The sequence below is a fragment of the Phacochoerus africanus genome, chromosome 2 (genome assembly GCF_016906955.1).
Source record: "Phacochoerus africanus isolate WHEZ1 chromosome 2, ROS_Pafr_v1, whole genome shotgun sequence".
Lineage (NCBI taxonomy): Eukaryota > Metazoa > Chordata > Mammalia > Artiodactyla > Suidae > Phacochoerus > Phacochoerus africanus.
In genome coordinates, this window is record NC_062545.1 from 237654912 (window position 1) to 237666687 (window position 11776).

Consider the following 11776-nt stretch of genomic DNA (forward strand, 5'->3'; position numbering starts at 1 on the left):
AACTAGCATCTATCACCAATCATAGAGTAGAAAATACTTGAGTTTGTTTCCTGCCATGAGAGTTTTCATTTTGATTTTTACCTCTTGAGCCTATCAGAGCTGGAAGGTGGGGCTTGTGCTAGGATTACAGAATAGGACAAGCAAATCTTCATCCCTCTATAAGATCCCCCATGAATCATAGGCTCTGACCTTGTCTTCTCAGCTCTTGACTTTGCTGAGAATTGAGAATCCTGAAGGTCTTTTTTCCAGCTCATCTCGCTGCCCTCAGCCTGTTGTTACACCACCTGGTCAGCACTATGAATTCATGCTTGTCAGGAGTAAGTAGCCTGTGGGGGACCATGGGAAGGACCTGCTCCACCTAAGACAGGATGTGTGCACATTAACCCTGGCTTCCCACCTGACTCTATTGTGACCATCCTGAGTCACATTCCTTCTCCTGGGCATCATCCTACACAGCTCTCAGCCCAACTGCCACTAGGCAGGGAGGATGTGTCTCTCACACAACCTCCCATGATCTTTGGGGATGCTTAGGAAAACACTGGAGAGTGTGGCTCAGCGGGCCTGGGCCTTGTGCCTCCTCAACCTGGGTGCCACAACAGGGGCTGGACTCCCATCCGTCAGGCACAGGATCACCACTCAGAGGAGGGACACATTCATGCTTCTTCACCTCCAGGCTCTTCTGCATCCTGCTAGCAGCGGACACATCATGCTGAGTGCTGGGTCCTATCAGAGCAAGAGAGTCCTGCCCCCACCTCCTGGTTTGATGGGATGCTGAGGCACCCTGGATCTCCTTAGGAATCAGTAGGGCAGAGCATCCCATGGTCCCCCATGCCACATCGGAAGGAAGCCACAGCGCTCCCTACCTTTATTCTCTCTGTGGTAGCTCAGAAAGCGGGCATGCAGAGGAGGTACTTTCTGAGAGAGACGAGTTTCCAACACAGAGGTCTTTCCATCTACTCAAGGTAGCCTCTTGGTCTTTCTGCTCCTCAGTTCTCTCCTCCTCTTCATCCTGGCTGAACACTAGGATGACATGCCTGCCCTCTTTATCAATCTCAAGACCCATCCTTTTCCTGCTCTGTGCACCTAGAGCTTTCTCTGGCATCTCTCCCCCTGTATTCCAAGAACATGTGCTTTTTATATGTGATCACCAACTTCACTATATTTTTTGCCCGCCTGGGCTCATATGCTGCTTCTGACTTCTCAGACCCTAATTAAAAAACAAAGAAACACCTTGCCCTGGTAACTCCCAGAATTCCTCTTCATATCTGGTTTTAGTTCTCTGTATGGGCCCCCACCCTGAGCCACAATCCTTTCTGGTTACTCATTCACACCTCTATAAATTTGTCCTGCTCTCTTAATTGTAGGGAAAGCATTCTTCTCAAGAAACACAAAGCCCCTCCTCATTCCTGTCACCTTCTACTTACTATGAGCAAAGCATCTGTTCTTTTAGCCAAGACCAACCCCTCAACCTGGGGACTCATTCCTATTCTGTTACTTCTGCTCATGACATTGCTCTAGTAGTTCTCCCTTTCTCTCCTGCATCGTCAGTTTCTTCCTCTTACTTGGATTTTTTCCATTAACATCCAGCATGTTATATCGCCTGCCTTTAAAAAACCCTATTGATGCTATTTCCTCATTTTCTGCACCTCTGTAGAGCAAATACCCTAAAGCAGTTGATGACACTTGCCATCACCAATGCTCTTCCTCTCCCTCTTGAATCTACTGTAGTCACATCTTTACCTCCATCTCTCACTTGGGTCTATTCATCTCAAGGCCATGAATGATCTCTGTGTTGTTAAATCTAATCATCAACTGAGTCCTCATCTTACTTGGCCCATTGGCAACTTTTCATACAGTTTATTACTTTCTCCTTGAAATGCTTTCCTCTCTTGGCTTCCAGTATCCCACACTCTCCCAGTTTTCCTCCTACCTCACTTGCGACGACTTCTCAGGTTCTGCTCATTGGTTCCAAATTTTTCCTCCAATTTCTTTTTTTCTTTCTTTCTTTCCTTTTTGGTCACCCTGCAGCATATGGAGTTTCCGGGCCAGGGATCAGATTCCAGCCACAGTTGAGACCTACAATGCAGCTGTGGCAATACCTGATCCTTTAACCCACAGTGCCAGGCCAAGGATCAAAACTGTGTCCTGGTACTGCAGAGACACTAATGATCCTTTTGGGCCACAGCAGAACTCCCTCCAGTTTCTCAATGTTGGGGTGTCCCAGAGGCTCGTCCTTGGATCTTTCCTTCATTTACAATCATCGCCTTAGTGATCTTATCCAGTCTCATGGTACTACATATCTTTCTCTTTTTCTTTCTTTCTCCATCTCCTCATTCTTCTTCATCATCATCTAATCTATCTTTCTAACTACAGCCTGAGGATCATCAAGCTTCTGTGTTGAGAACAGACTGGTGGAAGCATGGTCTCAGACAGAAGCTGGGAGATTAGTTTTGATGCTGCTAGAGTAATCACAGCAGCAGAGTTAATGAGAAGTGGTCATGTCCTGAATGCATTTCAAAAAGTAGAGACAACAGATTGATTGGATGTAATTGGTTAGGAAAAAATGTCAAAGATGACCCTAATGTGGAGTTCCCGTCATGGCTCAGTGGTTAACGAATCCGACTAGGAACCATGAGGTTGCGGGTTCGATCCCTGCCCTTGCTCAGTGGGTTAAGGATTCGGCGTTGTTGTGAGCTGTGGTGTAGGTTGCAGACGCGGCTCGGATCCAGCGTTGCTATGTCTCTGGCGTAGGCCAGCAGCTATGGCTCCGATTGGACCCCTAGCTTGGGAACCTCCATATGCCATGGGAGTGGCCCAAGAAATGGCAAAAAGACAAAAAAAAAAAAATGACCCTAATGTTATTGTCCTGAATAACTGGAAAATTGGAGTTGCCATTAACTGATATTGTGAATACTGTGATTGGAGCATATTTTTATGTATAACTAGGTAATGGTTGTGTGGGGCGGTGACAGGGAATCAGGAGTTCACTGTTCTATAGTTTGAGATGAATATTGGACAATCAAGTGTATATGTTAATTAGATAGCTTGGGCATGTGAGACTAGCTCAAGAAATCATGAGCTCCACTGTACAAGGTATGTCTTTGCTGTGTTTGCTATATTAACTTCCATATAGTAAGTAAGCAAATGTTTTAATTTAGTGTACGACATTTCACTAAATATAAGTGTAAGGTTATTCTTAAGTTTCTTTTTTTTTCAGTTTTAAGATATAACTGACATACAGCACTGTATAGTTGAAGGTGTATTGCAAAATCAAGGTTATTTTTACTGTGACCCTTCTGGGGATCCTCATCCACTGAGTACCCCAGTAATTCCGTGGCAGGATTCCTTAGTCCATAACACTCATCATGCGGAAGTAATGATCTGTCCACCTCCCCAGCCCAGACCTTGGATTCAAGTACTATTACGGTATTATTACAGACCACCCTCATTCCCTGGGGGTGTGACATGCTACTGTATTAGTCAGACAAGAATGATGAGTAACCTAACAAGCAGAGGCAGTAAACACAGAAAAAAGGGGAACAAAGCTGAGATACGTCAAGATTAGAACCAGTGACTGACTTCATGTTTGGGCTGAGCAGAAACACAGATTTACGGTTATACTAAACTGGCAAACGGTTTTGTGGGGTGGAGGCTGAAGTTATGGAAATTTTTAATTAATTCGCATTGCTTTTACACAACAAGGCTCAACTCACTGCTCTTTATCACACACTATGGACAACAGACTGCAACTCAGTTTATTCATCTCCATCCCCGAAAAGCACTTAGGTACTGGGTTGGCTTCCTGGCTCAGAGTTCTTTATAGTGCATAGCAAACCAGACTTTTATCATGCCCTCTTCATGAACATGTCAGCTTCTATACCAGGTACACGGATCCCAGTCTACATGCTCTCCCTCCCTGCTTCTCTCCCTGGCTACCCTTGGGGGTGGGGGACCAGCTCCTCTCCATGTCCTACTGTGACCTTTATTCCAGGTGTCAGTCATTTCATGCAACTGATAGGCAGGAGGTGGGATACAGTTAAGAGAGCTATAGCAGCCTCTCATTTTGAGTTCTCCAGAAAAATCTAACCAATAATCAAAACGGAACAGAGAGGGGACATTCTATCATTTGCTTTTAACATCTGTCATATTAGCTATATGCTGTGGATAAACACAAAGCACCTCCTCAAAGCTGGAACATTGGCATGCCCCTCCAAGTTGTGGACATATGTAGATGTCATCAGTGAATTTTGCCTGTGAGATTCCTGGTCACTCCTTCTTGACAGTACTATCCTCATGTCCACATTGCTCCTCTGGTCCCAAGGACACCATGACAGAAATCAAACCTGACCTCTACCTTCAATGTACCTTAGACAAGGACCTTCCTTCTCTGCTGAAGTCTCTTTATCCACAGTCTAGGGGTAGGGAGAGGTGAACTGCTGACCCAGCTTGGGTTTCAACCTAGATAGGAAGGACATTTACCTCCCTTATGCCTTCCCTGAACACACTTCAGTGGAGACAAGGAGCAGACAGACAACTCTCTGCTTAGAGATAGAGAGTGTATTTTGGGTGGTGCTCTGCCCACCTGCACATTAATGAAAATGGCAAAAGCAGTCCTCTTCAAGGGATGCAGATGTTGGAAAGACTACAAAGTCTTCTGACTGCACTGGGTCTTCTTGAGCAGGCCAATGTTTCCCTCTGAGGTGAGAGTTGAGTGTTAGGGGGGGTTCCCTGGTTGGGTGGCACGAGCCACTCGAGGACAGTGCCGAGGACAGTGGCGGGGAATGCCTAGGACTGAGGCAGAGTAGAGTTGATGGGAATGGGAGTGGTGCCAGAGCTTATGGTCTGGGTAATGGGAAACATCCAAGAAGGCCAGGCCCACTTGCTTCTCAGTGGGGGAAAACTGGGGCTTGGGGCCTCCTCTTGTCTTCTCTGTCTTAGTTCGACCCTTGGGACTTTTGGCTGGAGCCAAGTTCTTTTCCATATTTTCTTTCCTGGTGTTGGGCACTTTCTTGGATGTGGAAGGCATGGATTCCTCGTTTCCTTTGCCTTTTGTCTTGGGGTTAATACGGTGCAGAAAAGATTTCATTTTATTTCTTAAACCAGATTCTAGAAGGCTGGGCCTCTTGTGAGTATGGCCTGGCATCATCTGCCTCTGCAAAATGTGACCTTGTAAAGTTTGGCCCTGCAATGGCTTATCCAAAATGAGCTGGCCCAGAAAAGGCTGGCCCTGTGACACCTGGGGCACCTTAGGCTGGGCATTCTTATAAACTTTTGCTGGTTTGAGGATGCCATTGAGTTTGGTTTGATTGTCTTGCCGGTCATTCTTCTCAGAGCCTTTCCCCCCAGGGTCTCTAGGAGATAGTTCTGGGAGTTTAAGCTGAGGGTGATGCTGGGGACTGTGTTGACAGGGAGCGTCAAGGTGAATGCAATGTCTCCGTCGCCATGGGCTGCAGGGTGTCCTGTTCAAAAGCATTCCTTCTGGCCTCTGGGCTTCAGCAGACTGGCTTTTTTCTCTAGTGGAAGAGAGTGAAAATCCAGCATCCCCTTCTCCATGGTCCCCTGACAATTTGGGTTTGCCTTTCTCTTCTATCTTTTCTGCCAGTGTGGGGCTGTGGGCTGAGTCCTTTTTCTTGTCAGGGCTCTGGGGCTCAGGGCTCCAGGGTTCCTCTAGGCTAGGACTGCTCACACTGGCCTCCAGCTGAACACAGAGCACCTGGGATTCTGTCATGTCCCCACTGGGTTGTGAGATCTTAGAAGCCCAGTGGACAGCACCATGGGGTACTAAACTAGAACTAAGTTGCTTGTGTTTCTGATGAACTGCCTTCAACTCAGTGGCCAGCTGTTCTTTGAAATGGAGCCATTCTGGATCTGGGGCACATGGCATATCTGGTGGAATGGGGAGTTCCTGGAGCAGTGTTTTGCCTTGGTTGTTTAGACTCCCAAGAGCCTCCTGTGTGCATATGTTCTCTGGAATTGCTACAGTTTGTTCCCTGGACTCCCTTGCCTTTATGGGAATTCCCAGTTGTATCTCTAGGATCTTCTTTCTCACATGGAAATTTAATTTGGCCAAGATGGGCTCCCCAAGTGAGTAAGGCCTTGTAGGCTCTGTCTGGCTTTCTATAGGCACCGTCTCAGTTGTTCCATCTACTTGCACTTCAGCCTGGGATTCATCTGCAATGTCTGCACAAGCCTCACTGGCATCTTGAAAGCCTGGCCCAGAACTTAGTCCTTGCTCCTCAGGTGAGGGCACCTGAATCAGAGGTTCTGCTGGGAGTTCAACAGGCTCAGGCACCATCTCTGTGATCACAGCTTGAGAAGTGACTGCTGGGGCCATGGCCCTAGAGAGAGCCACATAATAAAGAGCAGGCAGCCCTGACAAAAAGGCCAGATATTTGTGCCGTAAAGTTGTCTCCAGTTTCTCAATGGTTCCCTTGGAAAGGGCTAGAGGCAGCTTAGAATGTTCAATGACAGCATCTGGTGAGGCTTGTTGCTGATGATCAAGGGCCACTGGCATCCAGGTTATAAATTTTTGCTCTAAGTCCAAGTCAGTTGCTGCCTGTAGTTCCAGGGATTTGCTCTCTGGGATGCAAGTGAAGGAAGTCTTTTTTAGGTGCCCAGGAATTATGCACTCCCAGGAGCTATAGACACAAGAAGGGACATTGCCCTGGTCAATCTGCCTACACTTGGAGTCTATATGGCTTTGCAATACTGCCTTGGCCTGGTCAAACAAGTGTGGCATGGGATCTGATACCAGGTCCACAGTTGGTGAGAATGGGTCATCAGCCCCAGTGGCCTCTAGAGATGCAGGTTGGGGGACATTCACACTGTCTAGGGCTGAGCTTCTCCAGGACACAGTCTGCTGGTTAGCTGGAGACAGGAGCAACTGCATGGACTGCTGGATCTTCTGGGGCAGACCCCAGCGGTGGTGAATCAACTGTCTCTGAAGGTGGAATTCCAGCAGCCTCCTCGCATGCTGTGGGAAGAGTAGTTCCTTTGTGAGGTCTGAGCTGGGCTGCTCTGGACAGGAAGTTTTCACAGTCTCAGAAGACTGGGCTTTGTCACAGGGCTTATACTGCACAGGGCTCTGAGTGCGCTGATCTCTCTGGAAAACACCTGGCAAGTTCCACTGAAGCTGGAGCTGCCTCTGCAGCAGATGCCACTCCAAGGCTTCACACTCATCCAGAGTCAGAAATGGGACATTAATCTGAGATTGTTGGTGATCAGATGGAACAATCCAATTTTGGGAAGACAGAGAAGAGAGCAGAGCTGACTGGTGTGGAGTTTTAGGTAGCAGAGGGAAGAAAGAGAGCTCCTTGAAGAGAAAAGGATCCTTCAAGGGGGACTTGGACATTGTCTCATTCATGGAGAGGCCTTGAGAATCCAAGAAGGTGTCAACCAAGGACTCACTGTGCAGAGAAGGGAGGCCACAGAATAGCTGGCTGTATTTTGGCTGCACATGGCCCACTGAGTCATTAGCCTGCTGCCTAGACATTAGACAGAGGCCACTTAATTCTTTAAGGGATGGAGAAGACAAGGCTAGAGCCATATGATTTGGGATTTGCTGGTAGTAATATCTTTGTTCTGGATCCAAAATGGACCATTCAGAAACCCAGAAGGCCTGGGTAGGCTGGCCGGCCATACATGAACCCCAGTTCTGGTATGAAATGGTCCCAAATTTCTCAACAGACAACTGAGAAGTATCATTCTGGATGAAAGAAACTGGTTGGTTATGTATAGGTTGGTAAAATAATGGTGGATTTGGCATAAGCTGCCTCAGGGACTCTTCTACACGTCTGGGGAGTCCCCACCTCTGGAAATGCATCAGTTTCTTCACATGTACCTCAAGAAGCCTTAGGACTTCAGGACTCAGGAAGGGCAGGTGAGCAGGGAGGACAGTGACCAAGGCCACAGGATGTGTCAGGGTAGTGATTTCTCGGTTCAGGGTCAGAAGAGAGACCTGAGAATTCAAGGGCTGCTGGCCTTGGTTCCCATAGACAAGGTTGAGGTTGCTCTGTATCATCTCCTGCAGGTTCACTGAAACCCTAGGCTCCTCAGGCCTTGAAGAAAACATAGTCTCTGGGACCCTGGGCACATCTGGCACTTGAAATCCCTGCCTTTTCTTGAGGTGTTCAGCCCAGTAATCATAATCGTGGATGCTAACTGTACTAGCTGACCGGGCAGCTGACTGGATTAAGGATTTCTGTGACACTGTGAGGGTTGCAGATGGAAGTGAAAGGTCTTTGGAGTGTGGGGAATGATGCTCCAGACTCTGCTCAAAAGACACATTAGATGCGGACAAAACCTCTAGGCAAGAGGAGCCTTGTGGTGGCCCCCTTGATATGGGGGAGGTTAGAGTGTTCTCACCCACCATCAACTGCTGGATCTCCAGAGCTGTGGCATTGCAGATTTTGCAGCAGGGATCTGCACACAGGAGCTGCCGCACACTCCCCTCCTGAGGAACCCAGTCCTGGCTGGGAAGGGAAAACAGGCAACTGTTTGTTACTGATGGAGTGACACCGACCTCTTGGCAAGTGTGTGGCCTGGAGATTTAGCAGGCCCTTCCCTAGTCCTATAAGCCCTAGGGCCAGTACCCACTGGGTGCTTACTCAGCTACTTTTCCACCTATGGAAATGCCAGTTGGCAAGTTATGGTGGGCCAGGCTGAGGGCCTGGGGCTTGTTGGACAAGGTCTCATGGCTCTGCTTGATGGGAATGCAGAGCCATGAGAGGCTGGGAGGTGGGTGAGTTCTCTGCTGACCTGTGTTGAGAAGCTGAACTGGGAGAAGGGCACCAGCCAGATGGGGCAGCACCAGAACATCACCAGGTCAGACCTGGTGAGTTGGTCTCATTTGGGGCTAAGGAAGCTACAGCCCGGTATTCAGGTTTTCCAAACTGTGGGAAAGGAAGTCCCAAATACCAGGTCCCGTGGGAACTCTGCATATCAGGGATAACAGGGTGTACACAACATCCCTCGGCAGCCAATCCTCATTCTCTAGAGATCTTAAGAAGGGGATAACATGACAAGCTCCTGCCTGAGGGCCGTCCCAGGAACCGGCCTCCCTGAAGACAGAACCAGTGCAGGTAACGTCAGCAGGGCCCAGGGAGCTGCCCTTGAAAGGGGGCAGCTGTAAAGACAGCATGGCTACGATGACTTACTACGCACTTAATTATCCATTCTCTTGACCAGATAACTCGTCTTGGGGTTGAGCACAAACCCACACAGCTAAATGCTGCACTAGTCAAATCCTGGATTCCAGGACCTTTGTGAGCCCAGCACAGAGCAGAACTGGAAGACACCTCTCTCCTGAGACAGCTGACCTCACCTCCTCCTCTGGCAACCCTCTCAACTGGTACGCCAGGCTCCACCGTGTCTGGCTCCCTCCCAGCCACTCTCTTTCTTCCCTACCCTGCCCCACACCAAGCAGGGAAATCATCACAGGCCAGGCTGGGAGTTGGGACACGGCAAAGAGCAAGAGGTCACCTTCTCATGACAGAGAGCAGCTCCCACGGCTTCTCAGCTTCTTTCCGGGAAAGTCTCCTAGCTGAGAAACCAGGAGACAGTGTTACATGCAACGGGAGAGGGTTCGGGAACTTCCTGCAGCAAGCTGAACGCCTTCGAGGGAGAGGAGACTGCAAACTCCACAGACAGTGCTCTGAGACATGTATGAGGTGCTCTCCTGGGCCTAATCTCATTTGACCTTCACAACCATACTGTGAGTGAGACAGGATCATCAGATGCCCTTTTTATGGATAAAAAGACTGAGAGATGAGGTGACTTCCAATGGGTCATAAAACTAGGAAGTGACACAGTTACAGACATCTCCCCTACTTCCTCACTCTCCATTCCCAGGGGTAAGGTGGGGAATTTGGGAACATCCTCAGGCTCTCATTTCCCACCCAAGAGAGTCTTCCGGGAGAATTTGTCAACTTGGGGAAGTAGAGCCCTCAGTGCTTAGAGCACCTGGCTCCTGACACCAGGGGTCATTGAGTGCCAGGTCCATGGGTACCTCACACCCAGGGGAGGGATGTCAGAGCAGAGACTGAGACTTTACCTCTTGATGCTGCATCTCTAGCTCTTTGTTTGACTCTCCGATGACGCTTAAAGACAAAAGAGAGTGTGAAGTTGGGACACCATTTTCTTTTTCATGTCCAAAATGAGACAAAGCTGATATAAATTTCCCAATCCCTTTTTAGTTATGTTTTTTTACATTCCAAACTTTCTGTACTCTATATTTTTCATCCAAATTATGTTCCTTCTCTTTTACTTCTGATTCATTGTGAGGCTCTTCCATATTCTATACCTTCCCAATTATTTCCTAGGAAAAGTTCTGTGTCAAGCTTATGATGAAACAAGAGAAAGAGTGGAATATAATTAAAAGTATGTATGTCTAATAACCAAAAAACTTCATCTTATGAATGTCTTAATGGAGACACAAGCCATAAAAATCTTCCATAATGGAAGGGCTTCTGAAATCCGGTCAGACAGATTCCATTTCACCTAGTTCTCAACTCAAGCCAAATGTAGAGGTTCTTGACTTTTCAACTAGAATACACTGCAAGGAAGGCCTGGCAAGAAATCATTTCTAGGCTCAAGAGTAACGATTGCATAGGGAAAAAAAATTACAGGTGAGGGAGAGTGGGTAAGGATAAAAGGAGAGACACTGAGAGTTTAAAAGCTTCTTATCTGAAACTTAATTAGTTCAGCCATGTCACAGTGTTTCCCTACCCGGCAGCAGCTCCTTTTAGGTTCCACCATTAATCCATGGTAACTCCTTTTAACTTGCCAGATAATAAGGATAATAATGAAGATAGAGCCATAGGTATATAAGGGATACCCCAAATCCCACAAAACAAAAGTTGGGCTCAGCATGGCCTAAACCTCATTAGCCTGAGGAGACCAACCATCCCTAAATGTAGGTATTCAGGGTTCTGGTGCCTAGTGACTCCCAAAGCTATGCCTTGTCATTTCCGCCTCACAGACGACGGAATCAGGTCACCAGACTACATCACAAAGCCCTTCTGTTTCACAAGGCAGGTGTGATGTCAAAGACTTTATCTGTCTATGGAAGCTCATGTGTTGACTCAGTCTGTAGATGAGGGTGTCTAGTTGTCTGTAAGGATTGAAGGTGCCACTCACAGGCAGCGTCTGTACTCCTATTTTTTCACCTTCCACACCCTCCACCAGCCTGATGGCTTGGCTCTTCCTTTGTGACAGCTGTCTGGTCATCTATCACCAGAAAGCTGTTTAGGGATACAGGGCAGCTTTTGGGGAAGAGTGGCAGGAAAGGAGGAACATCTATCAACTTCCCCACCTGGAATATATATCTGAGAAGCACATATGAGCTTATGGACAGCAGAGTCTGGTTACAGCTTGGGAATGGAGAGCTTTGATGTTACAGGCTGTGGGTGATGGGAAATCAGAGGTGCACAAAGGGGACCAAGGCTGATGTGGCAGGGAAAGGCCAAGGTGTTAGCATCTTTAAATGACATTGTGGAAATCAAGTCAGGAAGGAGTGCCTCCCAGACTGTGTGGCTTCAAGCTTGTAGATGAATGAGAAGAGACTGTAAACACTGCCTTTCAAGAAATGCTAACGAGACTTCTGAGTTCATTTTCTAGAGCTATTTTTACCATGTTATAGAATTCTGTCTGCTCATGGAGATAAGTACTTGCAGAGAAGTATTTAGTGGCCACTTCTGGCTTAAGGTCATAAAGTAATTGCTGATTATGATTAGATCTAGTCATCTACTCTGGATGTTTGTTGTTTGCCTAAAGGAGT

General features: G+C 47.6%; 1 protein-coding gene across 1 annotated transcript; it reads right to left on the minus strand.

The window, feature by feature from the left end:
- Positions 1 to 4542: 4542 nt before the first annotated feature.
- Positions 4543 to 11226, minus strand: LOC125120832 (protein FAM205A-like). The gene is made up of 4 exons (XM_047769241.1): positions 11051 to 11226; positions 10052 to 10137; positions 9481 to 9541; positions 4543 to 8471 (listed from the first exon to the last, which is right to left on the minus strand). The coding sequence occupies exons 1-4, from the start codon at positions 11224 to 11226 to the stop codon at positions 4715 to 4717; spliced, it is 4080 nt and encodes a 1359-aa protein (XP_047625197.1). The 3' UTR covers positions 4543 to 4714.
- Between the last annotated feature and the right edge of the window lie 550 nt (positions 11227 to 11776).